The sequence below is a fragment of the Rhinopithecus bieti genome, unplaced genomic scaffold, assembly GCF_001698545.2.
Source record: "Rhinopithecus bieti isolate Rb0 unplaced genomic scaffold, ASM169854v2 scaffold_1853, whole genome shotgun sequence".
Classification (NCBI taxonomy): Eukaryota; Metazoa; Chordata; class Mammalia; order Primates; family Cercopithecidae; genus Rhinopithecus; species Rhinopithecus bieti.
This window is the reverse complement of record NW_016804151.1, coordinates 6,197,628-6,219,565: the sequence shown is the minus strand read 5'-3', so window position 1 is coordinate 6,219,565 and position 21,938 is coordinate 6,197,628. Positions and strand designations below refer to the sequence as shown.

Genomic DNA, 21,938 nt, shown 5'->3' with positions numbered 1-21,938 from the left:
CTCTACTAAAAATACAAAAAATGAGCTGGGCGTGGTGGTGCACATCTGTAAGTCCAGCTACTCGGGAGGCTGAGGCAGGAGAATCACTTGAACCTGGGAGGCAGAGGTTGCAGTGAGCCGAGATCACGCCACTGCACTCCAGCCTGGGCAACAAGAGCGAAACTCCGTCTCAAAAAAAAAAAAAAAAAAAAAGAAAAGAAAACCAAAACAAAACTGCAGTGTCTCCCACAGAGTAGAGGCTGAGCACCTTGAGACAGGCCACGCCCGGCCACTAACCCTCCATCTCCCACTGTGGCGGCACTGAAAAGCCCGCTGTCCCTGCATGACCCACACTCAGGGTGCACTTCCAGGCTTCTGCTTGGTTTAGTCCACTACCGAGAGCCCGTAGTTCACCTCGTTTTCCATGGCCAGTGTTTACTCCTGCAAGGACACCATCTCATTCAGGAAGCTCCACTGTGAGAGACGTGCCCGCCCTGCTGCACTCCCTCCCAAGCAGGCCTTGTATCCTGCCATAGGGCATGGCAGAGACCATGGCCACAGCAGCTGAAACAGTCTATCACCCAGTACACGCTGCATCAACACCCTGCAATGAGTGTTTGAACTAGGCCCTCTATCTGTTGTTCATCTACACAACACCAGCTGCTATGCACTCACAAATATTTACTAAGCCCTCATTCTGTGCAGGGTGCCACAGGAAGAGTGGAGAATGGGAAGCTGAGGGCAGACGCTTCAGGGGAAAACATCTGACTGAAAGGGAGGGGCGTGTTTGCACTTGGTGACCAGGCACTGCGAAGCCCTGGCACTCCCAGAGGGGTGTGTGGTGACAGCATCTGCCCCTAGATGTTAAGTTCTAGAAAGTGGGGCCTCATCTGTTCCGTTCACCTCTGTATTCTCAGTGCCAAACATAGAGCCTCACACATAACAGGCGCTCAACCGGCAGTTAGGGAGTGAATGAAATGTCACATGCTGCAAGGACTAAGAACCCAGGGAGGCATGGGCAGGGTTCTCCAGAGGAACAGAACCAGGAGTATACAGCAACAGGAGATGAACTTGGCCCATCTCGGTCCATTGTAACCCCTGCTGATGGCAGGTCTGGCATTAATGACTGACCCAGCCACTGCACTAACTAACATGTAGAAACGAGCTTCGGTCACATCTCCACCCAAAGCACAGAGCGTCAGTTACTCACGCTGCATTTCTACTCAGACCAAAGGTTGATAAACTGCAAATCAGCACCGCTAACGCAAACAGACAACATACACAAGCCCCATTCCAGGCAGGACCGCCCCACTCCCCCCAACCACCAGAGACACGGGTTGCTGTTTGTAGCCATTCCCTATCACCAGGCTGATTCTGGCTATATCAGTGAGGAAGCAGCGTGTGTTCAGCTACCTCCAACTCAAGTTTGGGGAATGGACAGGCGGCCAGAAGTAGCGAGGCTTCTACAACCTGCTTCAATTCCTAGCCCAGCTTTTCTTTCACAGGTCAAGGGAAAATCACCACTGGAGATTTCTAGAGACCCACCATGAAGACCTAAAACATTAAAATAGAATCAAATGCAGACTATTTGACCCAGAATCTGTCAACCAATTGTTGGGTTTTTTTGTTGTTGTTGTTTTCGGTCCTGTAACATGCTCCCTGTTGAAATCTAGTTTGTAAAAAAGCAGTCTGTCTGGAGATTGACTTCACATATCAGTATATTAAGAGATTAGAAAACCAATACAAGGCACGATGGCTCACGTTTGTAATCCCAGCACTTGGGAGGCTGACGAGGGAGGATCACTTGAGCCCAGGAGTTGGAGACCTGTCTGGGCAACATAATGAGACCCTATTTCTACAAAAAATAAACAAATAGCCAGGCATGGTGGTGCACTCCTGTAGTCCCAGCTACTTGGGAGGCCGAGGTGGGAGGACTGCTTGAGCCCAGGAGTTACAGGCTGCAGTGAGCCATGATCGTGCCACTGCACTCCAGGCCAGGTGACAGAGTGAGACCTTGTCCCAAAAACATAGAGAAAGGAAGGAAAGAAACTCATTTGACCAGATGCTTCCCAAAGTTATTTGACCAGGGAGTTCCCTCATTTTCAGGGACATCCATGATGAGGTCTGAGAATGACGTTTCATGAACCACTGTGGACAACACTGGTATGTGAAATGGGGGAGATTCTGAGCCTCTCCCCTTGGACACAAGTCACCTCAAACAATGTGTGGGGTGCTCTGGCCCACCACATACTTCCTCTCTGGCCTCACCATGGCTTTCCGGGGCACTGTGCACCAAGTCCCACATGGCTACTGCTGAATTCAAAACCCTTCTCCCATCCAGCATCCTCCACACTGCGACCCTCCTCAGCTCACATGCCCAGACAGCACCCAGCCCGAGCCCAACAACTGTGATCCTGTGATGACCACAGATCTGGGCCAAGGAGAGTCCCCTGCTGCCCCTGGTCCCCCAGGAAAACAGCAAGGGGAGATGGCCTGGCCAGAAACTGAAAGGAGTGAGCCCCTGCTGGCATCCAGGCCCACAGTGCTGCCTCTCCCTCCCGTCCCCTGCTACCCTCAACCCACTTGTGAGACTCAGATGCTAAATGGGACCAGCTGGGATTCCCCAGGATGGGGGCCAGTGTTCTGGTCCCGGTCTTTGCAGCCCCAGCAATGAGCACAGACAGGCTAAGAAGCAAGCCAGTCCCAGCACAGGAAGCTTGCCCATCTCTGCTCTCCTTCCCAACTTCTACCAGATGCTGGGAACCCCTCAGACCTACTCAGCCCGGCCCCCCAACCTCTACCCAGTCATCCTCATGTGGCTATGGCTGTCAGGGTGCTCACCCAGTTGAGCCTAGGAACCACTCCGCCAGGTGCACAGAGGATGAAAAGATTCAATCCGATATTTGCTCAGCAATTCCACACATCCCAGCACCCACTGTGCACCAAGCACTGCGTCGGCCTCTGGAGACACGGCAGTGACACAGGGAGACATGTCCCTGTCTGGAGTGCCCATCACACCTTATCTGAACATATGACACAGGGGAGGCACAGGAGGCCCTGGGAACATAGAGCTGGGGCTTCCAACCCTGCGAGGCTGTGGAAGGGAGTGAATCAGGGAAGGCTGCTGGGAGAGGGGTTGTCTGGACAGAAGGACAAGCAGCATTTGGCCACGTGAACGGGAACAGGGAAGCACACGGCAGCAGAGTGAGGAGTGCTGGAGGAACCAGGTCAGGGTGGCACATGCAGTGGGCCTGGTACTGTGCTAGTGCTTGGGACATGCCTTGGGGACAGACTGGAAAACAGGCCAGCCTGGGGCAAGAGGAGCCAAGTGGAGGTGGTGGAGGGGTGGGGTGTGCAGAGGGCACCTCCACCCTTCCCTGGGGTCTGAGGTCTGCACATTTACACCTGTATGGGTCAGTGCAGAAGCTCCTAAGAGGGAAACTCCAATCAAATTGAAGCAGTTCCTACGATAGCTTTTTTGAGGAAAGAGCCAAAGATTGCTGCAATGAAGGTGGGGGTCCCGGTGGAAGGTGGTCTCTTCCCCTGGAGGGATACAGTCTTCCTCCTGCCCCTAGAGGAACTGTTCTCCTTGCAGGGGGCAGTAGGTCTCTGAGGAGGTGGACCCTTCCTCTAAAGCAGGAATGACTGACCTAGGACCCAGATGGCTTGGGGGTGTGTGTGCGAAGTCCATAAAACCCTCAGCCTGAACCCTGAAGTCACCTCCATAATTTGGTGGATAGCATCTTTGTCTAGGGAAAGGGCCCAGATACTGCCTCTTCAAAGAGTAAGGAAGATGAAAGGAGGAGGGCAGTTTTCTTTCTTTCTTTTTTTTTTTTTGAGAAGGAGTCTTGCTCTGTCGCCCAGGCTGGAGTGCAGTGGCCGGATCTCAGCTCACTGCAAGCTCCGCCTCCCGGGTTCACGCCATTCTCCTGCCTCAGCCTCCCGAGTAGCTGGGACTACAGGCGCCGCCACCTCGCCCGGCTAGTTTTTTTTTTTTTGTATTTTAGTAGAGACGGGGTTTCACCGTGTTAGCCAGGATGGTCTCCATCTCCTGACCTTGTGATCCACCCGCCTCGGCCTCCCAAAGTGCTGGGATTACAGGCTTGAGCCACCGCGCCCGGCCAGGAGGGCGGTTTTCAACAGCCCACACGTGAGAGTTAAATAGCAGGCCTCCTGGTAGCACATCTACAAGCAGCCTCCAGGGACGAGGACTCAAAGGTTTTATCTGTATATTTTCTGCCAAGAGACTGGTGGCAAAACCTTGACGACAAAATGAATCCTGTGTCTATTTCAGAGGCAGCAAGGAGGGGAGAGGGAGCTATAGAGCCCGTTGGGACAGGGTGGGTGGCGGGGGCTTCCCAGATTTAAGGAAAGGGGTGAGGTCTCTGCAGCCTACTACAAGCAAGGAAAGGAGAAAGCAAGGAGCTGGCCTGGACCCCAGCGGTGGTCCAGGGTAGAAAAGTGACTTTCCCAATCCTCCAGGTGAACAAGGGTTGTAGAATCCTGTGCTACTTCTTAGACTTCTCCTAGCTTCTGCCATGTTACGCACAGCAAAGGCATCCACAAAGGGAGTCTCCGAGACGCGGGATGGTTTCATGTACGTGGCCAGCGTTCTTCGAGCAATTCTTTATGTGTTAGGTTTTATTTGCATCATGTTACCAAATCTTCACAACCACCTTAGGAGATGGCTTACACCAACATCCTTTCACAGGAAAGGAAACAGATAATCAGGTTAAGTGACCTGTCCGAGGGGGCCTGGGTCTTCTGGCCAGGCGGGCCGACTCTGAAGCCCGGGCCCACACTCCTGACCGCCGCACTCCGCTCCGCTGCTGGCCAAGTACTACATGTGCAAAACGGAAGAGTCACCTGGAACTCTAGTTTGCTTCCTCTCACCTTTTCTGCGCAGGCAGGCCTCAGAGCTATGACACATACACTCTTTCCTTTTGAGAAATGACAGCAGGAATAAAGTAGCTATTCCGGATAAGCACCTATGGAGGAGCACGAACCAAACTAAGGGGCTATTATGAGTTCCGGGGTCAGTGCAAGGTTTCCCGCAGGTCAGGTGACCACCTGCCTCAGCCAACACAGCGTGTGATTACCCCATGGCTGATCCCTGACAAGACTGAAATCCTTTAAGGTTGTCGAGACAATATCAAAGACACATTCCAAGGCACACACTCAACGGTGACACAAGCTGCATTCTGTCTTCGTCTGTCAAATGTTCGACCCTGGAATGCTTTGCGTAATGTATTCAGAATCTAAGCTGACAACACGCACACCCTCGCCTCCGCCTCTCTCCTCTTCCATATAAACTTTCTCTCCTCACTGCTACAGAGAGTAATTTACAAAGGCAAGGGCAGCCCTGCCTTGCAGTAAGCTCCGCCTCCCCACCGGCCCATGGCTGCCTCCAGCCTGTCGTGGAGGATCTCCCACTAAAACTAAATAGAAGAAACTACACAGGCCCGGGCAAACACATAGAGGAGAGGATCTGGACTATCTTTGCTTTTTCTGTTTATTTCCCTCCTGACTGATGACTCCAACACCTGCCAAGAAACTGCCCTCATCTAGAAAGCGACTTAGAACTCCTCACCGAACTGTCAGCAAGGTACTTGTGTAAAATTAGTTTTAATCCTGGGCTGATATGTCTTAATCTTCTTACCTGTGAAAAAAATATGGAAAGCATCTCGCCAACACAAATAACAGTCTATTAAAATGTCGCAGCTCCTGTAATCTGGTGACACGATCACAACCCTTCAAGTCATTTATATTTTTCAGAAATTATTATAAACAGTTCTGTGCCACAGCACAAAGGTAAATCTGTCACTGACGTGTCAGCTCTGTCCTCCGACTAATGCTCTGGTGAGGAATGGAACTGATCTCAAACATGCAGTTGCTAGGTGATGCCTCTGTGGATCTCTGTGTATAGCATGCTCAGGGTTCTCCAGCCTAGCTAGTGGAAGGTGGTGGGACCCTGGACGACTCAATTCTTTTCTCAATACTCCAATATATTTCTATAACTTTCAACTGGTCTCATGGAGATTACGGGGACACACTTTTTGGAGCTGATGATATCTTACATTTTATGTACTTCTTTTTGGAATGCTCATCTTCTTGGCATCACCTTCAACTACCAAACTCCAAGCCAATCTCCACCACTCTTAATCTCACCACCAGATACTTACACTTCCAACAAGCATTGCAGGGGCAACAGGCATTTGTTAAAAGGCCTTTACTGGACTCCAGGTAGGTACTTTACATATCTAGCCTCATTTATCATAGCCACATCCCCATGACATCCTCCTCATATCCCACTCCACCCCATGAGGTCCAAGTCATATTCTGCCTTCTTTATTTCTACCTTTATCAGCCCTGCAGCCAAACCCTTCTAAGCCTCCACTCCTGCCCCATCCAGACCGTAAGCTCCTGGGGGCAGAACTTGTACTTCTGAACAGAAACTCCAGAAAGTTATACAAAGTCAGCAACTCTGCCTACAACTGTATGGATGGCTGGGCACAGTGGCTCATGCCTGTAATCCCAGCACGTTGGAAGGCTGAGTCATGTGGATCACTTGAGGAAAACAGTTTGAGACCAGTCTGGGAAACATGGTGAAATCCTGTCTCTACCAAAAATACAAAAATTAGCTGGGCCTGGTGGGATATGTAATCCCAGCTACTCGGGAGGCTGAGACCCAAGCATCACTTGAACCCGGGAGGTGGAGGTTGCAGTGAGCCGAGACAGCACCACGGCCCTCCAGCCTGGGTGACAGAGTGAGACTCTGTCTCCAAAAAAAAAAAAAAGAAAAAAGAAAAAACTGTATGGAGAGATGGAGGATCCAGCTTTAACAGCACTTTGCTGTTCCGCTACTCCGCCACTAGGTGGTGTGACACCAACACAGCTGAGGCAACGCAAGTGGCTGAAGACTCGGGGAAAGTTCCAGCAGAGACAACAGAAATCCCCTCTCTACACAGGAGCTTACGAGAAGGAAAGCCAAGAACTACAGAATTTATGCTGAGGCAGCAGAGCAAAACTGATGATACTGGAGAGCGTGGGCTCTGGTCTTTGTGTGCGTTCAAACCTGCCCTGGACACTTGTGGTTGGGATCCCAGACGAGACAATGTACCTCGGGCACAATGTCTTCATTTGCATATCAGGGCTGTTATTTCACCCCAGGCAGCTTCGGCAAGGATGAAATGAAATGATGCACACACCGTGTTTGGGGAAGTGGCTGGCACACAGGATGATTCCCCATTGGCACTGGTAGCATTATTATGCTTAGAAGATTGCAAACACATCGATGCCACCTTAGAGCATGGGCCTTGGATTCAAGGACAGCTGCCAGCGCCCGGCAATGACAAATGCGTTAGAGTCTGACCCCTTTTAAGGGGTGGAATGGTTGGATCCAAGAGCTGCCTGGACACCTGGGACACTCAAGGCAAACGCTCAGGTGCTCAGTATGCCTGAGCCCTTCTAAGGTCACAGGAAATGGACGGGATCTGAAGGCAGGCCGAGCTGAGTGGACAAGCCTTGCTCTCACCAGCAGGATCTACCAAGCACAGACTTGTGCTAAGTGCCGAGCTTGGCACTGGAAAGAGGAAAGAAATGGCAGACAAGGCCGCAGCTCTCTACTGGGAAAGAGAAAACAAACAAGTACCCGCTGTGTGCAGAGATAACTGGGTAATTCTGGAGCTGGGTGCCGCACAGAAAATACTGCAGGATGGTGGGAGAGAGTGAGTGAATGGGGAAGGCCTCGCTGAAGCTCACACATGAAGGGTGAGCAGGTATGAGCCAGGTGAAGGCAGGGGATCCCAGTCAGAGGGGACCCCAAGTCAAAGGTTCTAAGGAAAGGAAGAGCCTGGAGGCCCATGTTTGGAGGGGAGGAGGGCGGGAAGGGCTGGGTGGAGCCCATAAGACGTTCAGCCTTGCTGGCCATGCTGAGGAATCTGGATTTATCCAGTGTAAAGGCTGGGGCCCAGGCCCTGAACTCTCAGGACCCACTGGCCATCACCATGAATGCTGCAAAACATCCTCTGTCCTCTAAGCAAAGGGTAACCGCCTGTTTTCTCACCCTCTCCCCCAGAGAAAGGCAAGTTCTCAAGGACCGTTTTCCACTCACGCTCTGCTCTCACAGATGCAACGCGGGAATTAATTCTGGGTAAACAAGTTCCCAAAATTCTCTGTGGCAAACCTGGGGGAGTTTAATTTAGCAAAGGCATTTTAAACTTACTGCAAAAGGCAAGGCCTGCCTTCTAAACATGTGTATGGAGTAACTACTACTGTCTCTAGAATTTCCTCCCTTTCTTTGAACACCATAAACAGTGACAGTGAAATGCAGTGCCCTAAGTTTTCAGGGGAGAACGAGTGCCCATTACCTCGAGTTTATTGACTCACCAGGAAGGACAAGCATGAACTCCTAGACTCCACGGCTGGAGACAGGCGCCCTGGCCCTAGCCAGCCCTACCTGCTTCCATGGCCTCCGGCTTCAGCCCCTGTGAAATGGTGCAGCCAGGACTCAGGGCATCCCTGAAGGTTCTTTCCAGCCCTGACATTCTGTCAGGTCCTCACCCTGGACCAGAGGCAGTGTTAAAGGTCAAGCTTTTAAAAGACTGTTCTTCCTCAAGAGGGACATGATGTCCACTGAGGCCTACTTAGCTGCCAAAAGGCCAGAATGGAAAAAGAAGGTTGGGAGGAGGGGTCTTAAACTCTAGCTGGCAATTAATTTATTCCTGGGTAGGTTCCTTTGATCCTATGGACCAGTGGTTCTCACCCAGGAATAACTTCATCTCCCTGGGGACACTGGTCAAAGTCTGGAGACATTGTGGTTGTCATGTTTGTGGGGGTGGGGAGGAAACTGTTACAGATATCTAGTGGATGGAGACCAAAGATGCTGACCAACATCCTCGGAGGCTCAGAACAGTGCCCTGCTACCAAATGACCCAAGCCCAAATGTCAACTGAGCTGAGGGTAAGACACCTTGCATTAATCTTGGGCAAAAGTATTGAGCTGTATCTCTAACTCACATTATACAACAAAATAAATCCCCCATAGATTAGATGGCACAAACCAGGGTAACCCCTCACCCCGGCTTCTGGGATTCACCTCCTCTCTCCCTCCCCACTCAGACTGTGGCTTTAAATGTGTACAGGGTCCTAGGACCTCAGTAGGTTAGATAACTATGGAGCACAAAGTCTCTTGGGTGTCAGTGAAATCCCGTGACCCAATGTTCTCAAGTGGGGGCAATTCTGCCACTAAGGGGACACTGGACCAGTGTCTGGAGACCTTTTATATTCTCATGACTGGGAGTGGATGGGTGAGATGAGTGGGTGCTATGACATCACATGAGTAGAGGCTAGAGGGGTTGCCCAACATCCTCCAATGCACAAGATGGCCACCACCAGCCCCAATGTCAAGAATACTGAGGTGGAAAAACCCTGGTATAACTCACAGGGTGCTTTCTCTCTGCGCAGGCATCCAATTAGGAGAATCGCAGCTGGCAGTAACTGACATGTACCTCTACATTCCAGCGGGTCAATTACCAGAAGTATATTCTCTCTCATACCACAATCCTCAGACTTGCATATCATCGTTCCCATTTTACAGATGCAGGAGCTAAGGTCAGACAACTTGCCCATGGTTCTAGGGCAGAAGGCAAGATACAAACCAATGACAGCCAATCCAGGTGCTTCCAACAGTGCCACAAGTTGCCAACGGGAACCTGCTGGTCAGCCTCAGGTTAGAATTCTCCCGATGTTGGCGAGGCAGCAGAGAAACCTGCACTGTGCACTGTGGCTCTGCTAGCACATGGCAGTGGTTCTGAAATTTCCTGGGCTTGGGACCCCTTTCCACGACTGTCAATGACCAAACATCCCCAAGAGCTTTTGGAAATGTGGAATGTAACTACTATTGATGCCATATTAGAAATCAAACCTAAGATAATTTCAAAATATTTAAGATTATAATAAACTCCAGAAAGGTTTAGCTAAATAACATATTTTACGAAAATAAATATTTTAAAAAATCAGTGAGAAGAGTGGCATTATTTTACATTTTGACAAATCTCTTTAACGTCTGGCTTAATAGAAGATAGCTGAATTCTCTCTCTCTTTCTTTTTTATTAAAGAAGGGGACCTTGTTATGTTGCCCAGGCTGGCTTTGAACTTCTGGGCTCAAGAGATCCTCCGCCTCAGCCTTCCAAGTAGCTGGAACTGCAGGTGTGTGCCACTGTGCCTAGCCAGAATTCTCTTATCTGTTTCTGTAGTTCATCTGTTGGTATATCACACATCCAATAACCTCTGGAAAAAAACTCCACTGTCCATTTTCAAGTGAATGAGAGTGGAAAAAAAGGACAGATAATGTCTTTGTGTCGTTATGAAATAGTTTTGAACTCGTAGTCCCCTTGAAAAGATCTTGGGGGCTGCAGGGCCCCGGACCATCTTTGAGAACCACTGCCATGTGCTCTCCGAGTTCTAGCATTCCAAGGACACTAAATCCTGAATTAATTACAGACCATGAGGTGCTTTATGCTAAGGTTCTAGCTAACGAGCACTCTAAGGGAAGAGGATGCAGAGTCTAGGAGTCTGTATAACAGGGTTGAAACCCAAATACCAACCAAGATCACGGGCACAGGAATAGAAGGAAGTGGGCCAGGCCCCAAGCAACATGGCGGAGACCACAGTATCCAATCTAATCTATCCACAGGCGCAGCTGTTCCTTAGCGCTGACAAATCACCGCTGTGTAAGAACGCAGGCCAAGGGTGGTTGCTGTTTTCTGAGAAATTAGAAATACGATTTTTTCCCCCTCTGAAATCTCAGAATTTTAAGTGTTGGCTCCTAATTACAAACAAAAACCTAAATGGGCCAAATGAAATACGTCTGCTTGCCCTTCAAGCAAGTTTGCAACTTCTGCCTGTGGTTTTCAACTCTGGCTTCATGTTGTTAAACATCTGTGGAGCTCTTTAAAACCACAGACACCCTAGAACTACTGGAACTATCTCCAATGGTGCAGCCCAGGCAGCAGTTTTGACTTTCCCTGACAACCTCCTTAAACAAGCGTGAAGCCCATCCGGGGCTGAGATCCATAGCTAGTGCTGTGTGGCAGCTCTAAGTGCCAAGACTACCAAGGAGGAAGCAAACTATGGACATGTGGAAGGTGGTGGTGAGGAGCTTTACCCGGAAGTCCCAGGCCACGTTATTCTCTACTGCGTAGGGGAGAGTCAAACAGAACACCACTCCACCAGGACCCCTTAAAACAGAAAACACCACTAGACCCTGAATAGATAATGATGCAAGCCCAGCTGCCTCACGATTGCTTCATAGTACCATGGAGAGCTACCAAATGCCCAGCCAAGCCAATACCAGCCATCTCTGCAGTTCTGTGGTTCTCTGTTAAGTTTTCACGAATGGCACTCTCTTCTCAGAGTCCTCAAATGCATCTCAACCTTCCTCAAATGGCCCTCATCTCCCACTATACTCAGGCCTATTCACTGTCCGAACTCCCTTAGGAGGCCAGAATTCAATCCCCCTTCTCCACCCCAAACTCCTCCAAATGCCACTCAAAGCTCACCCCATTCCTGTTGCCTCTGCTCACTCCAACCACCTCAGAGGAGGAGCACACACCAGACCCAGGTTGACCCTAACACCTAATGAATGCGCAAGGGTGCCGGGAAAATCCCATTTTCTGGTAAACGGAAAGGCAGCCTGAAGACTTGTTTGAAACGTTTTGCAGAAGTCCAGTGAGGGCTTTTCTGTCTATACGCAGGACCCTGGGCAAAATGGAAAGTCTCTTCAAAGTGTATAAAAGATTTTGCAGCGTGGACACCCCTCAGGTACCATCAGGCCCCTTCTGCTACAGATACAGGAGGCACAGTGGAGGTGAAAACACACATTCTGCTCTCAACAAAAATCCCAGAATCAGTTATTTTATCACAGATTCATGAGAAATTTTCCAAAAGTTGTTTAGGATAGGTTCCAACTATTTCAGTTCTAGCTAACCAATAAAAAGTCAGCTGCATCTCATCCTATCAGGGGCTAGGTTTTAAGTCAACAAGGTGCAAACTGAGAGAAGCCAAACCACCCTCGAAAATCTCTCAACTCTATACCTGGTCAGGCTTTTAAATCAGTGGTTCTCAACTGAAAGCAATTCTGCCCCCCCGGGGGACACTGGTGATGTCTGGAGACACCTCCGTTGTCATGACTGGTAAGGGTGAGGAGGGGGATATGCTACTAGCATTTGGCGGGGTAGAGGCCAGGGATCCTGATTAAGATCCTACAGTGCACAGGGCAGTCACCCACAACAGAGAAATGCCTGGCCCCAGATGTCTGTAGTGCTGAGGCTGGGATCCCTGGGATCACTAAGTGACAGGCAGGACAGAACTTAGGAGGACCCAGAGCCCAGGCCCTGCTGGTCTCCGGCCAGGGGCTCAGTCCACGGCCAGCTCTGAGTGGGGCAGGTTCACCCACACAATGGAGACTTTGTTGAGCCCTTAAGCTGAATGTGTCTAGAGCAGAGTGCACTGTAGTAAAAACAGCAACCCGAGTGTTTATTACCATGAGCAGAGATTGGTGCTAAATACTGGATGTGCATTAATTCCTTCAGTGCTCACAGCAACCACGAGGTGAGTATGGTTATCATTATTCCCATTTTATTGGTGTGGAAACAGGGGCTCAAAGAGGTTAAGAAATTTGCCCCAAATGACTCAGAGGGGACAGCAGAGTTAAAACACAAACCCAGTTCTCTATAAGGACCGAAGCCTGTGTCCCCACCATCAATACCAGTGAGTCTCTCATCTGGCGGCGATTCTGCAACCTCCCCACCCCCACTCCCCAGGGGCTAGGTCAGGAGACCTCAGGAGTGAGGGAAGGTGTGTGCTACTGGCATCTAGTGAGTAGGTTCAAGGATGCTACCGTGCTGCTAAACATCCTGCAACGCACAGGACAGCCCCTCTCCCACCAACAGAGAATGATCAAAATGTCAGCTGCACCAAAGGTGAGAGCCCTGCTTCACACCGCCTCCCGGGTTTCCACCACACATAGTCCACAGGCCAACAGGGCCTTTCATGTCAGGATCTAGAGTCCAAGATTCCTTGGAGTTCAAATGTGCTTTGCTCATCCTCCTCCCAGTCTTCCTTACCTTTGCCAGGGAAAAAACTCTGCTTTCAAATCCTGATGCTGCCTACAATGCAGAATAACCCCAGAGACAGGGTAAGTTATGAGTCTGGAAGGTATCAATGGGGAAATGCCAAGCAGGGGAGACTTATCCCTGGATGCAAGGGTGAAACACGCACACACACACTCTGAGAGGAAAAGCACTCAGGTGGACTTTAAAAGTCACAGACCACAGGAAGGGCTGTGAGAGTTGTCACCATCCATAAGGCGATCACCATGGTGACGAGATCCAACAAGATGCTTTACACAACAGAAAACATTTCCTCATATACAAGCAGAGGACACCTACCCTCTACTACTCAAACCAGCAGGTCTCAACCCTGGCTACGCATGAGAATCACCCGTGCTGCTACCTACACAGAGGCCCAGGGCCCATCCAACATCACAGAGAATCGGAATCTGCAGGGCGTGGGGACTGAGCATCTGTGGCTTCAGGAAAGCTCCCCAGGTGATACTGATGCCCAGCCGTGTGGACAGCCACTGCTTAGCCTGACACAGAGGTGGGACTGGCCCAGAGAAGAGAGACGGCAAATGGATGGAGGAGGGACTTGGTGTGAGGGTGGAGCAACTTAAGATCTCAGTCTGGAAAGACAGAAGCCAAGAGGGCATTTGACTAGAGCTTAAACAGCAAGAGCAAACACATGACCATGGGGCAGTCCCTAAAACTTCAAAAGGCGCAGGCAAGGAGGCCCCACTTTACACAGTGAATACGAAATTAAACATCCTGGCAGGCTGTACAAGCCAAAACCAGAAATGGAGTGTTCAAGAAACACAATGACTGATTAAAGGACCGCAGGGATATGTGAGGCACAAAGTCCACCAAGGTTTGATTTTCTCAGGACAGCGATCCCAGAACTAGCGTCAGGGACAACGTGGTGCTAGGTGAGTGTGCCATTTACTAGGGAAAAAAAGTGAAGTTCAAAACATTCCATTTCTCTCTTCGGCCCTTACCAGTTCAACTATGCCATTTACAACCAACAGCTCACGTGTACCGCATATGCTAGAAATAGTATCCCCTGGAAAAGGGCAATCCATAATTTCCCCTTTGTGCTCAAATGTATTCCTCACAACAGGGTCCTCACTGGTGAATTCATTCATTCATTCATTCATTCATTCATTCAACCAATATTTCTTGTATACCTACTCTGTGCCAGGCACCGTTCTAGATGCACGGGGCAATCAGTGATCATGATATAAAAATCCCTGACCTCATGGAGCTTACATGAGGCAAACATGCAAGTAACATCTAGCATGCTGGATTGTAAGAGCTGTACAGGAAAATCAAGCTGGGTGAACGGAATAGAAAACATGGATATAATTTGAAATAGGTGGCCAGAGAAGCTCTCATTAATAAAGTAACATATGAGTAAAAACCAGAAGAAGTGAGCCACGGGGGTATCTGGGGGAAAACTGTTTCAGTTAGAGGAATCAGTAGGAGAAAAGGCTAAAAGCCGGGAGTGTATGGAACATTCAAGGAAAACTGAAAAAGCCAAAGTAGTTAGCACAGAGCAAGTCAGCGGAGAGTGGCGAGAGAGAAGGACAGGGAGGTACTGGGGCCCACTGTGGGTTGAGAAGTTTTCAGATGGGTGAGGGTGGAGGGAACAGGGGCCCAAGCATTGACAGTCTTGGTGGGGAGAAGTGGTGGTCCCCCTTTGGAAATAATTTTAAGGTAGAAATGACAGAATTTGCTGTGGAGTATGAGAAAGAGGGAAACCAGGGATGACTTCAAGGTTTGGGGCCTGAGGAATTCAAAGAATGGACCTGCCTAACTACAATGGGTGAAAGACCATGGGATGGGTGGGTGTGGTGGAGATAAGGATTTTTGTTTTGGAAATGCTCTAGACTTGCCTATGACACATCCAAATGGAGATGTCGAAATGTGACGCTGGACATGAGTCCTGAGTTCAAGAAACTATATGGGCTCAGGATGTAAATACATAAAATATGTCATATTGATTCTCACTTACCCAGTCCCTCTGTAACTAGCTCTCATGAGTTGGAACGCTGCAACCCTCCACGGGCTCCTTTATCTTAAAAAAAGAGATGTAGCAGCTGGGCGCAGTGGCTCACGCCTGTAATTCCAGCACTTTGGGAGGTCGAGGCGGGTGGATCACGAGGTCAGGAGATCAAGACCATCCTGGCCAACATGGTGAAATCCCATCTCTACTAAAAATACAAAAATTAGCTGGGTGTGGTGGCGCGTGCCTGTAATCCCAGATACTCGGGAGGCTGAGGCAGGAGAATCGCTTGAACCCGGGAGGCGGAGATTGCAGTGAGCCAAGATCACACCACTGCACAGCCTGGCAACAGAGCGAGACTCCGTCTCAAAAAATAAAATAGAATAAAATGGCCAAGAATCAGGGAGTCCACCTGTGCTGCTTCCTGTACAGATGCCCAGCGCCCGCCCAACACCACACAGAATCAGAATCTTTAAAAGTCCGAGATCCCATGGTCTGGCATCTGAAGCCAGGCCACCTTGGTTCACATCCCTGCTTCTTCCCAGCTGTGTGACATGCCTTGGATAAGCGACGTAACCAGGCTGACTCAGTTTCCTCATCAAATATTGGGGCTAACAGTATCTATACCTCCTACCAGGGAAAACAGTATGTCAAGACTTTGCACCTTAACTGGTATTACCCTAAATGCTCCACAAGACCGAGCACTTCCTATCATAATTCATTCATTCGTGCAATTCGGTATGGAAAACTCTCCAGCCACAGGGAGCACCGGATGAGGGAATCAGGGCCAGACAGGTAGAGAGATTGCCTGCATTTGTGCAACTAGAAAAGGGGGGAGCTAAAAATAGGCCTCAGAAGTCCTGAAGCTACAGCCATGGCAACACGACTGTGGATGGAAGCAGACATCAGCCTTACGGTGCCTTCTCGGGGGATCTGGAAGTGTAACCTTGTCAAAAACACTCAGGTGGGCTGTCAGCGCTCCACAGAGGAGGGATTCGCACGGTCTCTGTCTGGAAGCGCAGCAAAAAGGGCCAAAAAGCAGCCAGGGCTTTCGGCGGCCCAGATCCTGCGGCGGGGCCTAAATGAGGGGGAGACGAGGCGCCCCGAAGGATCCGGGGGGAACTGGCGGGAAGTGGGGGCCGAAGTTCGGGGCGGGGACGGGGTGAAAACGGCCTGGGCTTCCTCCGGCCGCGGTGTGCGGCTGGTCCGCGGAGGACGAGGGCCTCACGGGCTCAGGAGATAGGCAGCCAGGCCGGGGAAGGGGAGATGCCGGGTGGCGGAGGACGAGGGGGCGGGGAGGGAGCGTGGCGCGCTCCGGGCCACGACCAGGCCCCAAGGTCTATTTACATCTGTGGCCGAAGCACTGGGGCCGCTCCTCCCGCCCCCTTCAGCCCTGAGCTTGGCTGCGACGCAGAGGCCCCTTAGGGCTGCGATCTCGACGCCCTCCCGGCTCCTCTAGCCAGACGGCTGCAGGAGCCGGGGCTGCCGGGAGTGATGGGCCGGGCCGGTGAGCCCGGCCTGAGGGGAGGCAATGGGGGGCGGCTGCAGGGCCCGCCAGGGCGCTAGCCTGAAGCGGACGAAACCCTTGCACTCTGCGGTGTTCTCCCCACGGGCTTGTGGCCTCTGGTCCTCCCGCCGCCCGTTCCCCGGCCGCCAGCCGGTCCCCGACGGCGCCTCCCCTACCTTCGTTCGCCAGGTCCGCCATTTTACTTCCTTAAGCCCTCCCACAAGGCCCCGCGCCGGCCCAGGCTCGCCTGCTTTCTGCCAGAAACTCCCGCGCGTGCGCACTTAACAAGCCTACTCCCTGTGAGGCGGCCAACTCGCGCCTGCGCGCTGAGCGCCGCACGGAGGCGAGCGCCAGATCGCCTGCCGGGCCAAGCCGCCTGCCCTGCGGAGCCGCGTTCCCAACACACGCCTGCGCACGAGCCGTCTCCCGCCTCCTTTTCCCGCCGACTGAGGGGGCGGGGACAGGGCCGGGAAGGGCACATGCGCAGTGGCAGCGACTAAGGTTTAGTGAGGCGGCACCGCGCGGCGCTAGGCGGGTCTTGAGGCTCTCGTTTTTCCCGCTCGTTTTCCGGGGATCCCCCGCGGTGGGACAGTGAGCAGTTCAGGGCGCCGCAGCCGAGGCCTTCCTCCAGGTAAACCCCCGGGCCTGCGGCGGCTTCCCACACGCGCGGGCGGGAGACGCGTTACCTCCTGCCTCAGTTTACCCGCCTTAGGAGCCGTTACGTTCAGCAAACGCTTTCCTGAAACCACGGGGGAAGTGGCGAGAGGGCGCGGGGTGCTTGGGATTGGGGGGGAATCAGAGCTTATCGGCGGGGCGGGGGGTCGTGGTCAGGCGCGAGGAGGGGCGCAGCCCTGGGACCCAGGTGCTGGCGGGGACGGGGAGGACCCGGCGCGTGGGACTCGACCCCTCGGAGCCACGAGAATCAACTTCACAAGCTCATGGGTGGGGGTTGGAGCCCGCGCGCCTCCAGGTTCCCCATCTGGAAAATGGGACCATCAGCCTCACTCGCAAGGCTTATGGGAGGGTCCCGGACACCCTGGAGTTGTTTTCTACTCACCTGCTATGAATCTCTCAGCAAATCCTTCGGACTTGGCCTTGCCTCCAAAATACAGCCCAGATCCACGCATTCTCCCCAGCCAGGCTGTCACCACCCTAGGGCACATCGTCCATATCTGTCTCATGGAAGACTTGGACAGCCGCCTCTCTGCCGTCCTTTGCTGCATTCTTTGGAAGCCCCAGGCTCTGTTCTGCTCATGGCCGCAGGCTGAGGAGTCTTTTAAAAACATAATCAGCCAGATGCGGTAGCTCACCCCTGTAATCCCAGCACTGTGGGAGGCCCAGGTGGGAGGATCTCTTGAGCTCAGTTCAAAACCAGCCTAGAAAACAGAGCAAGACCCCATCTCTACAAAAACACAAAAATTACCCGGGTGTGGTGGTGCAGGCCGGTTACTCAGGAGGCTGAGGCAGGAGGATCACATGAGCCCAGGAGGTTGAGGCTGCAGTGAGCTGTGACAGTGCCACTGCCACCATCCTAGGGACAGAGCAAGAACCCTCCCATATATATAGACATAAATACTTTGTTTTTATCTACATACATATATACACACACAGATCTATACATACATATGTGTGTATGTGTGTGTGTGTGTATATATATACACATAGACTGAAAAGAGAAATGCCAAGACCACTCAGTGCTTCCAGAGGGCTCTCAGCTGAACTTGGAATATCCTAAACCTTTTATTCAGGCTTATGAAGTTCCCTGAACTTGGCTCCCACACCCCACTTTGTTTCCCCTTGCTCTTTGCTGTTCAGCCACGTGTGTCTTTCCATCCTTGGAGCACAAGCTCATTCCAGCCTAAGGGCCTTTGTACTTGCTGATCTCTCTGCCTGGGACCTTGTATTTCAGGTCTTACCTAGGTTTGAGTCCCAGCTCTGTACTTTTTTGAGTATGATCTAAAAGAGAGTGAGGAGTACTACAATCTGTGGTCCAGATATAGCCTATGAACTAAAAATGGTTCCTCCCTCCCTCCCCTTGTTCCCTCCCTCCCTTTCCTTCCCTTCCCTTTTATTTATTTTGGAGTCTCTGTTGCCCACGCTGGAGTGCAGTGGTACAATTTCGACTCACTGCAACCTCCGCCTCCCGGGTTCAAGTGATTCTTCTGCCTCAGCCTCCTGAGTAGCTGGGATTACAGCCGTGTGCCGCTATACCCAGCTAATTTTTGTGTTTTTTGTAGAGACAGGGTTTCACCAGGCTGCTCTCGAACTCCTGACCTCAGGTGCTTCACCCACCTTGGCCTCCCAAAGTGCTGGAATTACAGGCATGAGCCACCGCACCCTCTGATTTTTTACATTTTTTAGCTGGTTGGGAAAAAAAAAATACCAAAAGAAGAATATCTCTTGATGTGAAAATGGTGTGAAATTTACATTTCAGTGTCTGTAAATAAAGTTTCATTTGAAAACAGCCATGCTTACTCATTTATATATTATCTCTGGCTACTGTTGAGCTATGACATTGGAGCTATTTACATGGTTGTTATACTTTTCTGAACAGCCAGTGGGATGTGGTAAATATTTAACAACAGCTTCTCTGGAGGAGAATGTTTTTGTTAGTATGTATTTATGTGTGTGTATATAGTTTATTGTAAATTTTACTGATTTTTCTATCACTTCCTTAACACCACAAGACAATTAATAAAACAAATTGAACCCTGATTTGTAGCGTCTGCTGATTTTCTTGGTGTAAATACTTCAGCCATGGCCTATATTAAGTTACTAATGTGATATCACTAATAGCAGAGTCTCACTCTGTTGCCCAGGCAGGAGTGCAGCGGTGTGATCATTACTCACTGCAGCCTCCAATTCCTGCACTCAAGCAACCCACCTGCCTCAGTATCCCAAAGTGGGGGTATTACAGGCATGAGCCTCTTTGGGAGGCTGAGGCAGGTGGATCACCTGAGATCAGGAGTTCAAGACCATCATGGCCAATGTGGTGAAACCCCTTCTCTGCTAAAAATACAAAAATTAGCTGGGTATGGTGGCGGGCACCTGTAATCCCAGCTACTCGGGAGGCTGAGGCAGGAGAATCACTTGAATGTGGGAGACAGTGGCTGTAGTGAGCCGAGATCACACCACTGCACTCCAGCCTGGGCAACACAGTGAGACTGTGTCTCAAAACAAAACAAAACATAAAACCGCAAAGAAATTCTCTAAGAGTAGCTTGAATGTCAGTCCCCCTGGTCACCCACAGTGTGTAGAGCTCAGGTCATCTGTCATTCCTAGGGTGTTGGTCTCATTTTCAGGTTTCCCCAAACTTCTCTTGGGTAGATCTCAGCCTTTACCATATCTGAACGGTGTGACCTTTAATGAACTTGATACTTTTCTTTTGGTTTAAATTTTCATTAAATAGATACTTTGTATCACCATTTAAAAGAGAAAACCACTAAGCCATGAGTAGACCATTGTAAATGCAAACATGAAAATGAAACAATGTTTTCAAATTCAAAGTAGATACTGTTGCCTGCCAAGGTGTTGGGACTGCTTTTTCCTTGACACAAAGGGAGATTAGCAAAGTGTTAGAGTGTTATTGAAGAGGCTTTAGCACTTGGCGGGAACTTTCTTCTTGAAGTGATGAGAAGGAGCGAAGAGAATTGAAAACGGACTAACATAATCTATGTGATTCATTATCGTTTAACACCATGTCTACACGTCGCCTAAAGTCAGGTCACACATCACATTCATCCCACACTTTGGGAAACTCGCAGCACGGTTTCATCACTTGCTAAATATTATCCTGTCATGGCTTTTCAGGGGACACTAAGACACACAAAACCTGTCAGGTCGATGAGTCAAGGACATTTCCAGTGGTTTCGCAAGCCTCCTCCAAGTGTTGATGGCTGCCAGCTTTCCTTATCTGGCCTCTGGTAGCAAATTAACTTAGTCAACATTCACTTACACAAATATTTCTCAATTGCCTACTGTGGTCGCTTTAAAATATGGCCCCAAATTCGTTGACCCTTTTCCCAGCAAGAGAGGAGGGTGCTCCCTTCCCTTGAATGTAGGTGGGCTTGCTGATCAGTAGAGCACAGAAGAAATGACACCATGTAACTGACGAGGACATAACGGACAGAGATGCAGCTTCTGCAGCATTGCTGGAACAGTCTCTCTGAAAGCTTTTGGCCACCATGTGAGCAGTCCAATTGCCCTGCAGCTGCCATGCTGTAAGGAAGCTGAAATACAGATCTCATGGCAAGGCCCTGGCCAAGAGATGCTCAGCCAACCCCCAACAGCTCCTGCGGCAGCCACTGACTAATTGCATGAGAGACTCTGAGCCCCCACACAACCACCCAGCCTAGCCCTTCCCATTCCTCACCCACAGAAACTATGTTTGTTTGGTTGGTTGTTTTGAGATGGAGTCTCGCTCAGTCGCCCAGGCTGGAGTGCAGTGGCTTGATCTCAGCTTACTGCAAGCTCCGCCTCCTGGGTTCACACCATTCTCCTGCCTCAGCCTCCTGAGTAGCTGGGACTACAGGCGCCCGCCACCACACCCAGCTAATTTTTTGTATTTTTGGTAGAGACGGGGTTTCACCATGTTAGCCAGGATGGTCTCTATCTTCTGACCTCGTGATCCACCTGCCTCGGCCTCCCAAAGTGCTGGGATTACAGGCATGAGCCACCGCGCCCGGCCAGAAACTATGAAAGATAAATACTTGCTGTTATCAGCCACTAAACTTTGGGGATGTTCCTTATGCAGCATTATGTATCCACCAAAGCTACGAAGCATCAGGCAGTGTTGGGTTCGCGGGATGAACTAGACAGGCCCTGCCTTCATGGAGCTTTGCATCCTTTTGTGGGGAGACTTTAACAGTAGACAGGTAAGCAAAATAACTTGAGATAGTGATGGGTGCTACAAAGAAAATAAAACAGCATGCTATGTATGACAAGTGACAGAAGGAGAGAATGCTTTTTTTTTTTTTTTTTTTTTGAGATGGAGTCTCACTCTGTCTCCTAGGCTGGAGTGCAGTGGTGCAATCTCAACTCACTGCAAGCTCTGCCTCCCAGGTTCAAGCGATTCTCCTGCCTCAGCCTCCCGAGTAGCTGGGATTACAGGCGCCTATCACCACGCCCAACTAATTTTTGTATTTTTAGTAGAGATGGGGTTTCACCATGTTGGCCAGGCTGGTCTCGAACTCCTGAGCTCAAACAATCCGCCTGTCTCAGCCTCCCAAAGTGCTGGGATTACAGGCGTCAGCCACCGCGCCTGGCCGAGGGAATACTTTTACACAGTGAGGACCTCGGTGTGGCTAGAGCCGAGTGACCAAAAAGAGAGGTGG

The 21,938-nt window shown here is 50.6% G+C and overlaps 1 protein-coding gene across 11 annotated transcripts in view; it reads right to left on the bottom strand.

Annotated features, from left to right (window-relative positions):
- RANBP3 (RAN binding protein 3) overlaps window positions 1–17,025 on the bottom strand; it is a 63,728-nt gene extending 46,703 nt beyond the window's left edge. For 4 of the 11 annotated variants that reach the window (XM_017867023.1, XM_017867025.1, XM_017867027.1 and 1 more), the window contains exon 1: window positions 16,782–17,025. In XM_017867023.1, coding sequence (XP_017722512.1) covers window positions 16,782–16,803 — 22 coding nt within the window. In that variant the 5' untranslated portion in view covers window positions 16,804–17,025. The remainder of the gene's footprint in view (window positions 1–16,781) is intronic. The other 7 variants (XM_017867021.1, XM_017867022.1, XM_017867030.1 and 4 more) reach the window with 5 other exon arrangements.
- Window positions 17,026–21,938: the final 4,913 nt, after the last annotated feature.